The sequence below is a fragment of the Tigriopus californicus genome, chromosome 8, assembly GCF_007210705.1.
Source record: "Tigriopus californicus strain San Diego chromosome 8, Tcal_SD_v2.1, whole genome shotgun sequence".
Taxonomy (NCBI): Eukaryota; Metazoa; Arthropoda; class Copepoda; order Harpacticoida; family Harpacticidae; genus Tigriopus; species Tigriopus californicus.
Window position 1 is genome coordinate 1274867 of NC_081447.1, and position 18838 is coordinate 1293704.

General features: G+C 44.5%; 2 protein-coding genes across 3 annotated transcripts in view; one reads left to right on the forward strand and one right to left on the reverse strand.

Annotated features, from left to right (window-relative positions):
* Positions 1–2619: 2619 nt before the first annotated feature.
* On the forward strand, positions 2620–5987 carry LOC131885175 (6-phosphogluconate dehydrogenase, decarboxylating-like). The gene is made up of 2 exons (XM_059233120.1): positions 2620–2635; positions 4310–5987. Coding segments are annotated over exons 1-2 (1512 nt in total). The 5' UTR covers positions 2620–2634; the 3' UTR covers positions 5821–5987.
* A 3330-nt stretch (positions 5988–9317) lies between these two features.
* LOC131885172 (nuclear hormone receptor E75-like) overlaps positions 9318–18838 on the reverse strand; it is a 32868-nt gene continuing 23347 nt past the window's right edge. For both annotated transcript variants that reach the window (XM_059233117.1, XM_059233118.1), the window contains exons 5-7: positions 14117–14320; positions 12790–12964; positions 9318–12676 (exon numbers count right to left, since the gene is read on the reverse strand). In XM_059233117.1, the coding sequence (XP_059089100.1) occupies positions 11097–12676; positions 12790–12964; positions 14117–14320 (1959 nt within the window). In that variant the 3' untranslated portion in view covers positions 9318–11096. The remainder of the gene's footprint in view (positions 12677–12789; positions 12965–14116; positions 14321–18838) is intronic.

The following is an 18838-nucleotide window of genomic DNA, read 5'->3' on the forward strand; positions in this document are numbered from 1 at the left end:
TGAATCATATTTACTTTTACCCTAAATGAGTCCCCGACTAAACCATCATGATCATCATTATCGATTTGGTTCGAGCGAAACGCCACGCTCTTTACATTAGGATAGACCTCGAGGTAAAACAAAAATACAATAAAAGGAAAGTGGACGGTTTTCCTTGTTTGTTTTAGGTGGATAAAGCTTCTCATTTTGTAGAAATATTTTCCTGATGTTATTTATCCGGATTATCATGTTGGGCTCATTCATTGTGTACCCTCACTGTTGTTCCTGGTGGTTTGAATTGTTTATTGTTGGCTTCAAAATATTTCTGACCAACAAGAATTGTATGTAGATTGTAAAATGACCAAAGTAACCGAATTTGAATTTGGTATACCTTAAGGGTGGTATAAACTAAAAGGAATGAGGTCTAATGGAGAAAGTTTCAAATTCAAATTCTTCCGTGGTCAATCAAAGGGGGTCACGAATGAATATTTAGGGACCCTCTTATGTGCCCATACTTGAAACGATATCTTCAAGCTTCGAACCGAAATTCCTTCTCGAGACGAGTCTTTGCCTGTTCCAAGAACGAGTCATAATTTTACTTTTCCAAGTCACCTTTGACGAATCAACATTTTTGGGTCTCTTTTGAAAAGGATAGGGAAATAAATGTTTTAGTAAAAAAATGCTATTGCACTTTTGAGGTGCATTTGTAGCTCTGCAATCAAAATGCTATGATTATATAACGATAACAAGAAACATTGTGATACAGCAAAAACTGCTTTGTTTTCTCACTTCCAACGAGATCTACACTGGTTAGATTGGCCCCAAGTGAAAATAATCTCTTGAGGGAATCTTTCCGATATTATCTGAGTTAGAGCACGAAAAAAAAACAACTGACCAGAGGGTTATGGGGCTGGTCGTAAAAGTGACAAGAATAAAACAGTGCCGGAACCACACCCATTGGCTTTGAAATCCCAGGAAAACTTCAACGCCTTCGTTTTCAATTTAGTGTCGGCTAGCCTTATTGGTACCCAAATGTACCGAGTCCTCAGAGATCTATCGCTCTCAATGACCTCCATCCAGTCTGCATCGGAGTTTTTGAACCACATTTATGATCGCCAACGTGCCTAGTCTGAACACTTCCCGACTAGTAGTTACTATCATCAAACAATCATTCATTGTCCTTGGTTTCTGAAGGTAGCCGAACAGATACCAAACAACTGTTGCCACTGATTACTCCAGAGAGGGCTTGGATGATTATACCTTTTCTCCGAACTTCCATCCCATTTTCAGAAGAGTTTCTTACTGTCTTCACAGTCAGTGGGAGGACTTGAGACTTGAACTCAATTGAGTCTTAAAATTCCAAGGTCGCCAGGAAACGGGAATGAATCGAGATTAATTTTCTGTGCACATCGAAGTGCTATTCAAGAGATTCGTCGAGCTCAGTGTGTCACATTTTGCGGAGATATCCAAGATTGCCTCGAGCACAATATTTCATGGCTAGCTTCGTGAAGGGGGGAAATGAATTAGTCTAGTGATTTCGGATATACTACTTCCCAATGACTTGCAAGAATTGATTGAAAAAAAATCTTTGGGTGAGAAACCCATTCGAATAACTCAAGAGTTATTTAGAAAACACTTTACATCTGGCTGGTCATGATGGGTGCAGAACTGCTTTGGGAACCGTTTGAGAGTACACGTGGGTTTTGTTTTAAAGTTCAACTTGGCTTCCTGGCGCTCATGAAGATAGATCGGTGCCAAGATCTTTTCTTACGTTTGTACTGTCCAAGTCAATTTCTCATCCACGCCCACCTCTTCTCAACTAGGGTCGGATAAAAATGAGGCTAGACAGCTCGGGAAATGTCAAATATGAGGCAATGATAAAAGGAGCTCGATCGATGACAGTACGAGCCTCTTTCATCGCCTCTGTGTCAAATCATGCCCGTCAATGTCTTCGGTGGTGTTCGAAACTAGGGCTGGAACGAATCCTCGATCTAGCAATCAGAGCCGGGCATACACGTACCTACAGTGTATGCTTCGCTCGGCGAGGTTCTATCTTAAGAGGCAATCTTGCATGAAACGGCGGAATAGCTCCTCAAGTACGAGTCTCCCCTCAGCTCCATGATGCCAGTCTTGTAAGAGTACTGTAGGTTGTTCACCGATGGTTCTACCATACCAAACTCATTCAGTGACGCACAAACGCCAGCCATGCGTCAGCGACCTTCGCCTTGGCGGCGTTTGAAGCCCCATCCAGCGACTGAACCCTGACGATGAAGTAGATTCGGTGATGCTGGATGGAGTTCATGTTGATGTGAGAAGGCTGGCTTTTCACCTACCCTAGATACTGGACGAACGACTTGGCGTATGAGGGTGGTGGTTTGTAGGTAGGGAGATACAATGCGCCAATCCAAGCGACGACTATCACGGGACCCACCCCTCTGCCCTCTGGTTTCCACGGTGCAGGCTCCATTTTCCCCTTGATCGAGTTCTGAAACCCCCCTTGGAAGTTCGGGAATTTGTGGCCTGGCTTTAGTCGGTCCGTGTGCGATCAACAGATTGGCGTGCTTGGATTTCTTCCCAAAGTCAAAAGAATCAGTTCCAGTGCTCTCGAACGTGGTGTTCTGGTGACGATTGGCAATTGGCGCTCAAGACCGGATAAGTAGGTGCATTGGTCTCCAAAAAAAATCCCCCATTTCTTCTTATCTATCACCAAAACCAGGTTAGAAATTCGCACTGGCATCATTCATCTAGTGTATGAAGACGGGTTAATACGTCCATCTGAACTAACTTCTAGTCCATCGCTTACACCCTTGCCTTTTTGTGCGTCTGTCTCTAACCACTATTTCATACAATTGCTATATTGCTCCTCGGCCAAGGTGAGTGTACTACCAAGCACGACTTAACCATTTGGAAATGAATTGACGATCAAGGTTTGGTGGTCATCCATGTCGTTTTGACTGGTGATGGACACTGTCAATTCATGACGAATGGCCCATCTGGCTTTGTTCTACGTACAATAGCAGAACGCAACGTGGATCGCGGTTTGGCTTGATTCCTTTCGGTAGTCTTCCCTTTGATCGAGAGATAGTTTCCCATTTTTATGGACCAAGCCATTAACGTTAATCGCGACGGTTAAGGGAATGATGGTAATCACTATTTTCCTGTTTCCTCATAACACCTCACCCTGTACAATCTCGCACTTCATTGTTAGAGATCCAAAGATTCCAACTCATCCTAGGAAATGAATGGGCCTTTCGCTCCTCAAAGGAATGGGCCTAACACTTCCAGCTCTTTCAGAGCGAACATGGTCCGAGTTTGAATGATTGATTACCGCTGTTATCGTGATTAACTCGCGTAATGTACACCTCAACCGGGCTTGTATAATGCTAATGACTTTGCAGTTTTGCTCGTTTGCCTCCTCATGGTGATGGTTGAACAATTAATTGGAGTTGATTGGCAGATCTCAAATCGTCTCAGCAGGGAGGCATCTCTATTGGACAATATTATCTTTGACGCTGTTCTAACCTCCAGCAAGCAATGGCAAATAATGCTATCCAGTTTTCCCCCGACGAGCTGCCATCCTGACCCTTAGATCCTGGTCATATCAGGGTTGGGCCTTGAGCCCTAAATCGGGCATGTCTTTTACACAAGAACGGGCACAAGATAGGATTTATGAAAGAATTAAACTCCAAGAGGAGACAGGAGACCATAAATCGAAACGGGTTCGAGGCAACCTTTAATTTGAATGCCCTCAAGTCCTGTCAACCTTGACCAGGGTAAACTACACGATCCCACATACGTACTATCTCCATCCAGGTATTAGTTCATGGGATACTTGGGATAGTATTGATTTTTTGGGGTAGCACTACACGCACGAACACTGTTGAATATAGCAAAGCCAACTTCAGTTGTTTCCTCTTCTGAACTATTCAAGTAAGTCCGAGTGGATTAACAAGTTAGGCAACTTTAAAACATTTTGTTGAATACCAACTGCCAATGAGACCCATGTGGATCCAATATTTACCATGCCCACACTCGCTACTAACTCGTTTATTTGCCTTCCCGTCAAATACGCCTTTCCTGTTTCGCTTTTTTGATCTTGGAATTTCCTGCTCCTTTTTAAAGGATACGAATCAGCTGCATGTGCGATTGCATGCTTGCCTGCTTGCTTCTTGAATGGCGTTCGCGAGAGCGACAATGCTGTAGAGACTTGAGAGATTGTTCTCGAGACTGAACAGGAGTGCCTTGGCGTGTGTATTTTTTCAACTGACGTACTCCCTACCTTCATGAGCTTTACATTTGAGTCACACTTTGATTTTCGTTCATTTTCCAGTGGGAATTTGCTTCAGTAGTACCTCATCATCTCCCAGGGACAAGTTGAAGATGGCTCCTCAAGAACCCGTGGCTGATATCGCCCTCATCGGCCTAGCCGTCATGGGACAGAACATCATCTTGAACATGAATGATCATGGATTCGTAGTATGTGCCTACAACCGCACTCAGGAGAAGGTCAAGGAGTTTCTGGAGACCGGGGCCAAGGGTACCAAGGTCGTGGGAGCCACCTCCGTCGAAGACATGGTGGGTAAACTGAAGAAGCCCAGACGAGTCATGATGCTGGTGAAAGCTGGTGATCCCGTGGACGCCTTCATTAAGCAAGTGGTGCCGTTTTTGGAAAAGGGAGATATCATCATTGATGGAGGCAATTCCGAATATCTCGACACCATTCGGCGTGTCAAGGAACTGTCTGAAAAGGGTATTCTCTTCGTCGGATCCGGAGTATCTGGAGGCGAGGAAGGTGCTCGGTATGGACCTTCCATGATGCCTGGAGGCAATCCTGAAGCCTGGCCTCATGTCAAGGATATTTTCCAATCCATTTGCGCCAAGTCCAATGGAGAACCTTGCTGTGATTGGGTGGGTGAGGGCGGATCCGGACACTTTGTCAAGATGGTGCACAATGGAATCGAGTACGGAGACATGCAACTCATCTGTGAAGCCTACAACATTATGAAGGACGTTCTTGGGATGAACCACGACGAGATGAGCGAGGTGTTGAACGAATGGAACAAGGGCGAGTTGGACTCTTTTCTGGTCGAGATTTCTGCCAACATCTTGGCCTATAAAGACAAAGACGGACAGCCACTGGTCGAGAAGATCCGCGATTCGGCCGGACAGAAGGGGACGGGCAAGTGGACCGCCATATCAGCCCTTCAGTATGGTATGCCGGTCACCTTGATTGGCGAATCCGTGTTCGCCAGATGCCTCTCATCCATCAAGGATGAGCGCACCCTCGCCAGCAAGTCCCTAGAAGGCCCGGATGCTCCCAAATTCGACGGTGATAAGAAGGCCTTCATTGATCAAATTCGACAGGCCCTTTATGCTTCCAAAATCATCTCCTACGCCCAAGGGTTTATGTTGTTGCGGGAAGCCGCCAAAGAAGAGGACTGGAAGCTGAACTATGGTGGCATTGCCCTGATGTGGCGTGGCGGGTGCATTATCCGCTCCGTGTTCTTGGGTAACATCAAGAGCGCCTACGACAAAAACCCGCAATTGGAGAACCTGCTCCTCGACGACTTTTTCCGGGATGCCATCCACAATTGCCAGAAGGGATGGAGGAAGGTCGTGTCTACTGCCGTAGAAATGGGAATCCCCACCCCTTGCTTCTCGACTGCCTTGGCTTATTATGACGGCTACCGATCCGAGCGTCTGCCCGCCAACTTGATCCAAGCCCAAAGGGATTACTTCGGGGCTCACACTTACGAGTTGCTCGCCAGCCCCGGAAAGTTCGTCCACACCAACTGGACTGGAACCGGAGGAAACATCTCGGCTTCCACTTACGATGCTTAGGTCTTTGTTTGGGATTCATTCCTCATCATTCAGGATATTCCTATAGGACTAGATGCTCTGATGAGCTTCGAATCAAATTTTTGGTTCTTGTATTATAATTTTGGACTGGATTTTCATATCAATTATATTTTATATCAATAAATATGGACTATGGTTTTACTTTCAAACAGTTCCACTTGAATGATTTAACACTTGAAAGATTAGTAGAACATTTATATAGCTAGCTCTTTTTATGACAGTTAATCCGTTCCTCCAATGAAACACTCGGAACAACTTAGTCAAAAAGCAAAGATTTTTCTTTTCAGAAGTAGCCTGGAACGAGAAATGAGTGATCGTTATTCTAAATCTCTTACTTACGTAAATGACATCAATCATACACTCTCTTTCAGTGTTATGGGGGCCTAGCTGTAGGATTGCATAACTTCATGCTTGAGGAAATTTTGTTTTGTCTTCTCAGATAGAAAATTAACCTTGATTTACACCAGATAAGAGCGCCAGATAAACATTCTTTATTTCGAGGGCTCGAGGACAAGTGGAACGAAACCAAGTTATGATCTGTGGATTTCCAAAGCGACGAGCAACGACCTCAAAGTCTTGGGGGGTCTCACCCGGACAGAGAAATGCCATTCGTTAGTTCAAATCATGCATACTCCCAAATCCTTGGGTGTCGTCTGTGAAACACCGATTTGAATAATAAAAAGGCATCTCGTTAGATGCAAAAGATGATGTAAATCCAAAGACGAAAGAATCCAGAAATAACTTTCTGCCCATTCTTTTTTTTGGAGGCATAATGCGAAGCATGATATAGGTCCAGCTGCAGATTTTTCACTTTTTCACACCCGTCTCTTGGTAAAAAATAGATCATGGATTGCATAGTTTTCATAAACACTTCCTACATAATTTTCAAGAAGGTATTGAATATTTGTGTCAAGCCCTTTCATTTCTATGTACGCCGTGTCGTGGAACTTTATTTGCCTATTGAGTAGCAATTTGTTTTGGCATTATTCGCCAATATGTTGACATTAATGAGCCTGAAAATATGGAGTCATATATCACGGAAAGTGAAAGAATTTTTCTGTGAGATAATAGGTATGGGGACATCTATTCGTGCCTTTTCTAATGTATGATTCAACGGCTAAGTTTCGTTATAAAAGAGAATTTAAACTACCCTTTAAGCACAGAGGTTGCGCGAGTTGGAATATAAATATGCGTATTGGTAAGAAAATTTCAACCCAGACAATCCTTTTTTTTTGTAGCTAAGATTTTACGGATACAAAAATTGTCATTCCATGTAAAAAAATGTCATGTCTAATTGATTAAAAGCAAAATTTAACGAAGAATGGTCAGGTACAATAATGAAACACTTGGTCTACCAACGAACTGGTATTGGCCTTGAACATAGTTTTTTTTTCGTGGACTTCCTTACCGCTGCTGGGAATTGAATCCCAACAGTTCAAGACGAGAAATTTATTTATTTTACTTAGTTTTTATTTATATCTATTATTTGATCGACTAACGAATTAGAGTTGGCTGATCTGGCTAGTCCTTGAATATAAGGTTGATCGGGAATTTTAGTCAAAAACTTGTCCAAGTCTGACTTAAATCCTGCTACTGGATCAACGTCTATATACGCCCTACGAATATTTGAAGGCAGCAAATTGAACAATGAAGGACCCGAGAAGAAGAGAGTTGGACTTCATTGTTTTAACATAGCCTGGATTCTCGAGGGCTTGAAGGTGCTCTCAAAATGCACAGTAAGCCTCGAATTCTAATTGACCCTAAATCCTGGGTTTGGACAAAGCTCATGGATGCTTTTGAAGACGTACAGTATCAGATACCTTTCGTACCTTCTCTGAACACTGTACAATCCCAACTGGTTTAATCTCTCCTAATACGAGATCTTTGGACCTGCTCGACCTTTTGCAACCCTGCTGAACTCATTGGAGCCCAAATGTGAGAGGCATGTTCAAGATGCGCCTGAACAATCGACTTGTTCAGAGTTACCATCGTGATACTATTTCTGGACTTAAACGTGCGATACATCCAACCACACATTTGAAAAGCTTCACCAACTTTCAACTGGATATGCTCATCGAACTTTCCATTATCTTGGAGGACTGCACCTAAATCCTTCATGGATGAGACCTGCTGAATGCCCTTGCCTTCATCATCTAATAGTGGAGTGTCTATTGATTTCGACCCAAAGGTCATTGAGCGGAATTTCATTCCATTCAGTGCCTTGTTACATTTTGTTGTTCAGAGATTTTGCACAAATACTTATTTAGATGATTTTTACATTATAAGGCAGGATCAGATGTAACAAAGACTCGCCTCAAGTCCGACGGCAAGAGGTTATATAGTTTCGGACCCCGATTTACTACATGTGCTTTTTTCATTTTCTTAATCAGTGTTGAATCCCTAGATTGACACCTTAATGGATTATGTTTATAATATCATGTCTAATAAACACTCCCCTGAGAGAAATTCACGGTCATTTATGCTACAAATGCCCACAACAATCAAAGCAGTCCTCAAGTTATAATCTTAGTTCCAAAAAATGGCTCTAGATTAGTGCTGAGGCGCGTCCTTTATTATCCCAACTTTCTGCCGAACTCGTCGAGTTCGAAATGGAGCCCCCGCAAAAGACTCGAGTTCGTTAGAGGATTCAAGCCTACCTATTTTGAACCTAATTTGCTTAACTGCGAGGGCTATGTCACTTATACCGGTACTCCAGGAATAGCTCTTGATATGCACAAGATAGAGCAAACTTTATTTTCATGATTTTTTGACACAATCACCTCGAATTTAAATGCACGTACTACATGTTTTAAGCCAACTCTCAAATACAAACAAGAGGCCATTCTTTGAGGGCTGTCTTAACACCACCTGTTTGGCCAATTTCAGCTCATTTTGAGACCCAAACAGATGAAATTTGCGATACCATAGAAAACCCCGATTAAGTGAAAGTGCAGCTTATCCATAGGCCTCTTGTAAAAATTTGAAGCATTCCGTCGAAGTTTTGCCCGATTTTGCAAAATATTTTATTGTTGCATGTTGATCTTCCCTTTTATTTCGGGGTACTTTTATAAGGGGTAGGCTGAATACACTAAAGAAACTTCAAATTTACAGGAAATCAGCTGGTTTTTGGTTTCTTTTTGAAAAGATAAAAATGTTGCCATTCAAAAAGATCTTTTAATGCCTCATGACCATTTTTCAATATCTTAATTATCATATAATATATGAACTGAGTACCGGTTTAGGTGACACACCCCTCGTAAATCAGACTAATCCAATCATCTTTAACGGGCTCGCATTTTAGCGGGTAAATTCTGACGCACTTAGGCCCGTTTCCGGATAAAAGCCAATGAAAAAAACCCGGTAATCAATCATGGTTAGGACTTGAGTCCTTTCTGAAAGACTTGAAGGCTTTTTGTTATTGCTCTTTCCACCACGTTGAACAGGAGAGCTGCATTTGACGAAAAACTCAAGGGTCCATATGGTTTTTTAACATTTATTAAATTGTTCAATAAATTCTCAAGCTTACAAAATACTTACAAGCATACGATCTTTGTATTTCCAAAAATGATGAAACAATTTGGCATAAAATATCGTGTTTTGAGGATTGTTGTGGGGATGTGGGTGGTATGGAGACTTTGAGGGGAATTGGTTTTGCTCAATTGAAATTAAAACTCCTATCCAGCAGAGGAAACATGTGCTCAAGCCTTTGTTCATTCAGTTTGAAACCAGTGAGATATATTTCCTCTGAAACAATCGTCAGGTCCCATTCGAAAGCAAGAGACAACACCGGTTAGGGGATGATGGGAAATACAATGTTTTAACATTGAAGGGAAGAGGAAAGGGAAGCCAAACGTGTTCAATTGGGGTCTGAGTGAGAGGATTGTTAAAAATAGTTGCCTGTTTTCTCTCTCAGTTTTTATTTGGACGATTTTTCTGTCATCACAAGGAATTTGTAAAGGAAAAATATAGAGGTCTAAATCGCCACCTCTTCAAAAGTGAATCAAATGGCTGGGCGATCAAATTTTGAGCTCTCTTTCCCAAAAATTAGAGTTCAGATTTGCGTGGGGTTAAATTTTGGTCGTTCTTTTTTACTTGCTTCTCCTTGGATTGAATAGGGTTTGAATTGTGTATCACGGATTCTGGATGATGGAAATATGCTTTGTTTTTTGTGTGAGTCTGAGGTCAAGAACAAAAGAAAGTATTGGGCCAATTTTCCATGCCCAATAAATATCGATCCGAAGGATGGAAAGAAAGTATCACAAATCTTGAGATGAATCGAAAGGGTCCGCGGGCGCCTCTTCAAACCAAACAAAGGATGGGGGACAAACCAAAAGAAAACCCAGAAAGGATGGTTTTCTGACTTGAAAGAATTATGGTTTTTCAATTACGAATGAAGTGCCTCAACTTGATCGATGAAAAGATCGAGGGCTTTGCTTTGCTTTTTTAGTAATGTAGTTTAGTAGTAGTAGTAGTATTGCACCAAATTCCGCGCGTTGAAAGAAATCTTGACGAATTTCCGTACTTCTGACTGGATTGAGAACGAATGGAACTAATGATAATATTCGGTATCGAGTTGTTGCTGTTGTTGTTGTTGCAATAATAATAGAATAGTAGTAGTGGTAATGATAATGAAAATAATGATGGTTGTGGGGTAGATATGGACTGTCGTGCTACTATTTTCATCATCAAGGTTTTCTTAAGCTTGTTCGTCATTGCAATCATCATCTTCATCAAGAGCTCCTTTAAAAATATATTTACATTCAAACAACGCACTCTCTGGCCGCTCATCATTCTCACATATCGCTATGGCATGATTTCTTGTCCAGGACTTGATGGGAATCCGAAGAAAAGGGTGGGAATCAAGCTTACTCGGATAATAACGTGGTTATGGTCTTTCGGGGGAGGGGGGGGATGTTGAGAGGGATCTTCAAAGGGGATGATGATCGAGAAAGGAATTACAGAGAGAATTACGAGTGGAAGAATACTACTGGTTTGAGAGAGATACATCAAGAGGCAATTGGAACAGAGTACTCAACTACAACTCATATCAGAAACTGTCTACAAGGAACGCTTCGTCAATCCTCTCTGCGTTGATTGTGTTGCCTCGAGTCGTGGTTCATCACCAGGTTTCGCCTTTGACGTGTTCCTCTCCAATTGGACCGTCACCCTCTTTTGAACATCACAACTGGGGTTTCAGTGCCGGCGATGGTTCTGTCTGTGTGTGTGTGTGTGTTTTGTTTGTCTTCAGAATGAATTCTTTAAGCTTCGGTGGGAATATCGTGATGAGGTGCAGCCGGGGCACCCATTTGGGACGAGGCTGTCACTCGTCCTCCGCTGCTGGTTGGAGTTGTGGAAGGAGGTGGAGGTGTCCTTGTGGAGAGGTTCAAAGGTTGTTGGTTGGATTCCACAACTTCCGCGGCAGCAACTAGTTGAGACATCTTGGATGAAGGTACTACTGTAGAGGCCAGGTCCATGGCCGGGCCACCCTTGGATGTCAGGGCAGCGAGCAGGGAGCTTGTCTGGGTGGGGACCACGGGTACGGGTATGTGGCGTCCATTGCTGCTCATGACAACGGAGGAGGGAGACGGCGACAACCCATCCGTTCTGGCGGGGGCGCACATCAAGAGACCGGATTTCATGGACGCCGTCACCGAGGTACTGCTAGTGGGATTGAGGATCAGGTTGGCCAAAAGCTCGTTTCTTTTGCTTTCCTCCTGGGCCATGGAGGCGCCCTTACTCAGGGTTGAGGCCAGAAGAGAGTGTCTGGGTTGGGGATCAGACAACTGAGTGGCCAAGAGACTCCCTAAGTGAGTTGACCCCATGGGTGATCGACGATCACTCTGGGTGGATGAACTGGGAGTATCATCCGAAGGTGGGAAATGACGTCGGAATTTCTTGTGCGGTTTGTATACTTCGTCCTGGAAGGTGGCAACCGGCACGTTATGATAGGGTTGAGGAGGCTGCTGGAGTGCCCGCTTCAAAAGAGGATGCTGTTCCTCACGTCCTGGCGATCTTGTACTGGAGCCTTGATAGCTGGAACTACCATTGGCCCGAGAAGCGTCCTCGACGGCCTCTTTTCTGGCCTGCTCTTCCTCCAGAGAAGATGAGCGAGGACTAGAGCAAACGCTGGTATTTGTACTGTGGGATGACCCTTGACAAGCACGAGGCGAATCAATTCCAGAGTCACTAGGAGAATCAAGTTTTCGTACTTTGAACTTGGAGATGGTGGCCACCGAGGCTCCGGTGGAAGCAGGATGAACTCCCGAGACGTGATGGCTTTGGTCTCCGTGAGTGGGGTCTTCCAGATTGGTCCTCTTCCTCGTGACGGTCACTGTAGCGGCAGAGCTGGTCTGTGAGGGAATCGTCAAAGCGTTCATGAGGACGCTCCCGTGTACACGGAGGTCATGAACCGTCAGTCGAGACACCTCGGAGGCGCAGATCGACTCACTACTTGACACTGAGCCGATGGGACTTCGCCGCGAGTTATGATCTTCGGTGCTAGTATTTGAATGGGTGTCTGACGACTGAGGACTGGCGTTGCCAGTGGATTCGCGATCCACCCCTTCCCAGCGGGAATTGCGTTCCAGGGTGCTCTGGAGGTAGCTCCGTGTGCATTGCTGAGAGGCGGTAGCTATGTGGGCGTTGTTCACTTTACATTGTTGAAGGAACTTCTCCGTGTGAAGCGTGTTAAGGGTACGGAGATCGTGGATCATGGTCATCAACTCCGAGAAGATGGTAGGCTGATCTGCGTGTTGGGGGGATAAGATCTTGTTCAGCACCATCTTCAGCTTGCTTTGCATCTTTTGGACTAGCTCCGGGTTCCTAAGGCCAGGTCGGTCTGGAAAGGACAGTAACACCAAATAAGCCCAATGCCTTAGTTGGGAGCTTGCCAAGCCGAGGGTGACAGGCCCTCCCAAGGGACTTGCACCTAAGCATTGTCATGAACCTTACCTGCTGTTATGATGACCACTGAGCAATAGAGTCCAATCTCGGCGTCTGAGAGTCGGAAATGATTGAGTCTTTGGGCGATATCGAACACCGAGTCCATGAGAAACTTGGCGTTACCCTGTGGCATTTGGTTGATGGTTTCTTTGCGAATGATATCCCCATTCAAACAGATCAAACCCTGGAAACAGGAACAGACACTCGTGTTGAGGATCACGCATTGACTAGTCACAACTTCTCTCGTACAACTGAAAATTGGAAGTGTCCAATTGACCTAGGGCGTCCCGAAAAGGGAGAATAGAAAGAACGAGGACACCCGTCTACAATCTTGGCGCAAGTGTTCTGCTACGATTACTAATCCTTATACTGCTACTCTGCTCTTCGTCCTTGTTCGCTCACAACTGCCATTACGATCATCGAGAAGTAAGTAAAGTCGAGGACATTCTTCTTTGCTTCAACGCGGAAAGGAGATATATGAGTCAAGGTCAGTACAGTAGGACTGTATGTAGGAGCATAGTAGTAGTAGAGCAGATCGGCCTGAGAAAAAGAAGTCTCGATATTTAGCTCCAAACTCGAGAAGGTCGCGAGGGTAACGACGGGAGGAGATTATCTCTTTCTCGCTCTTTCATTTTGTGGAATATGCCGAGAGAATGACATGTCCAAAGAGTGTCCTAGATTCCCTTGAACAGGATCACTAACACAAAAAAGAGGCCACTCGCTACAATGCTGTGCTATCTTGCATGTGATGGCATGCATGTGCATCCACCTCATTTGATATTTGACTGTGGATGAGACAAAAAATCCCACAAGCGTTGTGAGCAGGAAGGATAGTGATCATCACCAAGGTCTTTCCTTGAACTACCCCCACAGCTGTTTTCGTTAACGAGAGCGGTGTTGCCTCGTCGTCTTTCAGATAGATGGTGGCAATGTTGCCTGGTTTCAAGGTAAACCAGAAATGTTGCTTCAACACTCTCGCACATATCCTTCTTCTCCTTTATCTCGGTCCCCTCCTCGGTGTACTAAGGTCCAACCCGAAATTATTGATACATATTGAGCAACTGATGAAACACTCTTTGGTTGCCGACTCCTCCATATTTGCCCCTCTTTTATTACTTGAGTGCTCAAGGCCAAAATAGAACCTCGACACTTCTCCCACGTTGTTGTTGTTGTTGTTGTTGTTGCTGTAGAAATAGTAGTCCCCGTAGTAGAGTTGGCCTTGGCCTCAAAACAAACTCATTTCATTGCATGACAATATGAATGCACAAGGCCAAGTGTCTCTCTCTAATGCTAAAGCCCCTAAAAGGCACACACATTAAGGTCATCGTTTTCTTACCTGGTTCTCAAAGAGTCCGGCCAAACGAACGAGTAGGACTTCAAACACACAAGATTTCAACAATGTCACTTGGTCGTCGTGATGGAGACATTTGAATCCTGGGATGAGTTTGGCGAACGTGCACACTTGGCGCACATGCTCCATGAAACGTTCAGAGAACTGTTCCAGCAGGGAGTCCTCGGGTCGGCCTTTCATGGGGCAGGTCTGGAAGCAAAAAAGAGAACATTCAGTTAAAACCAGGCCAAAGTTATTTTTCTTTTAGTTTTTCGATGAAAGTCTGGCGAGATGTGAGTAAATCTGAGAAGATCTGAGAAAAGCAATCGAATAATCAATACTCCTTGGCTCTCTCGACCTATTTTCTGATTCCATTTATAATCACCATTATCATCCTCGCCCAAGGTCGGGAAAGCTCCCTCTACTCAATATTTAACCGAACGGAAAGAGACATAGTGAGAGGAGGAAGGATCGAGCAGCCTCAACAGAAGAAAGAATGAACGAAAGATCGAGGCCAAAGGCAGGGGAATTTGGAACAAGACTCGGAAACAGAGAAAGAGAGAGAGAGAGAGAGAGAGAGAGAGAGAGAGAGAGAGCGAGGGTCTTTCAAGGCTGTAGAAAGCTTGAATCCTCTGGGTGGGTGTTCCACTTCAAATCAAAAGAGGAAGAAAAGTCTAACAACGTAGAGTTCTCCATTGGTGGCAACCTTGAGTTTGAATAATTCAAACAATTTTCTGGAACTAAACCGATAAGACACGGATCGACCGACCTTGAGCATTTCGAAAAAACAAGCTTACTTTGATGTGTTCACACATATCACTGGTACTCATTAGGGGATAATGAATGTGCTGCCTCCGAGATTGAAACGTGAATGCTCGAGAGCTGCAACTCAAGTTTGCTATTAACAATGATGAGGATGAATGTCAAATATTGACTGAGGAACCGCATTTGCACATGCAATATGATTTCTTTTCATCAACGGTTGCTTCCTCCTGTCATTGCTCATCGCATTTTTGTAGGTCATGTCACACAAAAAGGGGATTGAGCATGGCTAGGCTTGCCTAAAATTTGGCCTCCCAATCGGATCAAAAAACCGTCACATGGGGAGTGGCCAATCGTTGCTCGTCTTCCCATTGAATGCAAAGAACCAATGTGTCATTGCTTTGAGAGTACCATTACGCTGTTGTGCCTACCCCTCATACTCACTCTACACTGTCCTATGGACGTATTGTATTGTAGCAGATGGCAGTTGGGCTTGGGGAGGAAAACAAGCAAGGTCATTCTCAACTCAACTATCCTCGTTTTTTTTCTCCCCTGAAAAGGCGAGGAACAAAACAAGCACATTTTTCGCTCTTTGGAGAGCTCGCACTGGTGCAATCAACCATTAAGACTCCTTAGGAATCTTGTTCATGGCCACATGGTTGATAAAGAATAGTTGCTGACTTGCCAAGGTCTTTTTTTGTTCATGGACAGTGTGTGTATTTGTTCTATGTACTGTTAAGTACAAGCCAGCCTTGAGTGGTTGTCATTGAAACTTGAATATAATTATATTTGGTAGGGCAATCAGACATGGCCCTCGTCGGAATTAGGTGCACATTTCAAGGAAATCCAATTCGAGTTGTTATGTAACGCGCCTTGACGCGGAAAGGAGTCAGTAACCAAGCCATCCAGCACACGCTATCTCAAATCAGCTGAGCAAGGCACCGAGTCTCTTCCTCGTTTGCAAAATTACTCCCCCCCCCACCCACCTAGCAGTATGGGAAGGAGGTTTGTGTCCTTCTTTCCTTCCTTCCTTCCTTCCTTCCTTCCTTCCTTCCTTCCTTCCTTCCTTCCTTTCTTTCCTTCTTCCTTCCGTCCTTCCTTATTGAAGATCAGGTGCGTGGAGGCACTTTCCGCCTTCTCAAAAACTACAGATTTACTCCCGTGCAGCTGTGGTGGCCTTGGTATTCATCAACAAGACAAGGACATGATTCTCCTTTGAGATGAAGGCAACACCAACAGCTGGAAGTTGTTGGCTTCCAAGACTGGATATTAGCAACACTCACAGCTATTCGAATGTACGAAGTTCACACATGCGCGTTCAATGCGACTGAGTGTGCTATGTGATGATCTGATGTAGCAGTATTAGTGCTGGTAGTGATAGTCTATGGAGTGCATAAGGCAATCTGAAGGACACGGGGAAGAGGGGTTTTGGTGGCGCCTTGGAGGAGTGACTTCGCCACCTGGGATGGAGGCATTAAGCAAACAACAAAGGTGCCAAAATGACCTTGATGAGCATTGATGCCAAAACAACTCTACCTAGAAGAGTCCGTGTGCGAAAGAGAGAGGCAACAACGCTCGTGTTGGTTGAGGCATTCAAAACAACAGTCCCTCTTCTACTTCGATGTGACAACAATTCCAAAGGACGGAGGAGACGCAAAAAGTGAGCTTTCAGACATCTTTTTGTCCAAGATGAAAACAGCCAAAGAGAGAGAAGAAAGACAGAAAGATCCCGGCAATGAGGCCAAATGCCAAGTAGTTTCCACCCAAGTCGGGAGCACTCACTGGAGCACAAAAAGTGTTTCATCTTGATATATGTATTGTGCACTGTGTACTCGTATACGTATACCATGGCTTGCTTCCCCTGCTAATGTTAATCACCTAGAAAATCCTTTCATCTCACCCAATTTATTTGCTTTTAAGCCCCACCAACCCAGGTTTTCTTCCACCCTAACTTCGTTTAGTGGCACCATTTCTTCCACAGACCCCAGCCCATAGCCCATAGCCCATAGCCCACACCCCTACATCCCCGTTTTAGTATGTATATCCATACAATCTCCCAATCCCAACAAGTACGGGAAGTGTCGTCCTTGGCGAAAAGATTTTTGGCGTCTGGGTTTTGACACCAGAGCCAGACAAAGAGAGACTCACCCTACCCTCATTGAAAGCCAGTACTAAGTAAGCACCCCCAAGGTCAAAATTCACAAATCCACCCCCTCCGCCTTCAGTCCATCACCTGGGGTTTTTAACACCCCACAGATGAATTGGAGGATGAGAAGACGAAGACGAGTATCGCCTTTTACCCACATCATAAAAGGGGTGAATAATATGGCCGGGTGAATGTGTTTGAGTGCGTGTCACAGAAAAATGGGCCATAAATCACCGAGCGTCCCATATATAAGTAAAGGGTGGCTTTGGACTTTAAATCGTCAATTATTTACTTATTCCCTCCATATGTGCCCCACCTTCACGTCAAGTTTCAAGCATGAGAGGAGAGCATGGTTGGATGTCTCTCAATTGCTTTACATGCATGGCTCCCGCCTGACCTTGAAAGCTGTAAAAAAATCCCCCGTTCCCTCCCTCCGCCCTTGCCTAAGCTGATCTCAGTCTCTCCTTTGCTCCTGGGATCGAGCAAAAAGTAGTAGTATCAGTAGTAGCAGCAGTAGAAGTAGTCGTAGTTGTGTAAGTAGTAATGGCATACTCTCCTGGACTAGTCAGGACTGAAAAACAAGGCACAAAAGTCAGTAGTTTGACACAATCAGAATCAGACGTCTAGCCGTTCGATCCGGGGGAAGAATTAGAAGGGGAGGGAGGAAGGATATCGTACAGCTCCAACCAAGAGGGAGAGCAGCGAAAGAGAATGAGAGATCTACGAGGAGGCCACTGAGGGAAATCGCCGATTTGAGACATGTTTTTGCTCGAAATGTAAGGCCGTAGACAAACAAGAAGTGTGTGGAGAGGAGACCGTCGAGGAGCTCAGAGGAATACAAGAAGTCGAAGCAGGAGGAGGAGGAGGAAACTCTCCATTAGTGCCTCGATTACCGGGGGGTTATCGAGAGGGCTTTTTCTGGCCTCTGTCTCTCAGTCAGAGGGTTTCTTGCGCCCTCGTTCAATTTCCACGTTGGAGAGACATCTTTTTGCTTACCAATGTGCTGAATAGCGTATCCCTGACATTCATTGCATGTGGCCTAAATTAGGCTGGAGATTTGCTGGCTGGGCTTGCGTCCCTGTCCATCACATTGGACTCTTTTTCTTCTCCTCTCCTCTCCTCTCCTCTCAATGAAATACTAACAAGAAGACCTTCGAAAGCCCCAGTCACGCCGTGTTTCAAAAAATCTCGGAATCATGGCTAAATGAGGGCTCAGGGTTGGATGACGAGGTCAACAGGGGGTTCAAAAAGAATAGTTGAACTTTGTCAAATCTGTCCTTTGACCTCGTATGCACACTCATGGGATTGAGATCTGGGCAAAAACACGGCAACATGGTCGACATCCAACCAACATATTAAAAACGCGGTTCGCGGAGAGCAATCGAGGATGAAGATGTTCGCTGGAATTCGAAGAATTATTCATGCCTTTGCGGAACACTAATGAAGTTTGAACTCCGTCAACGTTGCTTCGTCTTGATGTCTGTTTACATTAACATAAACCAGGAATGAGCAATGGCCGTCACTTCTTATATAAGAGTCAACAACATCTTTGTACGAGGTAGATAAACGCACGTTGTTCATTTCATGAATCCAAGTACGCGTATTTTCCGCTTATCTTGATTGGGAAGCTCAATCAATTGACCTTCAATTCCGTCGTCCTCGTTCTCGTCGCCGTCGTTGTTGTCGTCGTCGCCGTCGTCGAGAATGTGTGGACGAGCAAGTCCATAAAAATGTTCGCTCGTCATTGCCTTCCCTGCTCGAGTTACACTCGAGGAGCTCTTTGTGTTGGTCTGTTGTACTCTGTGTATGTATGGATTGGC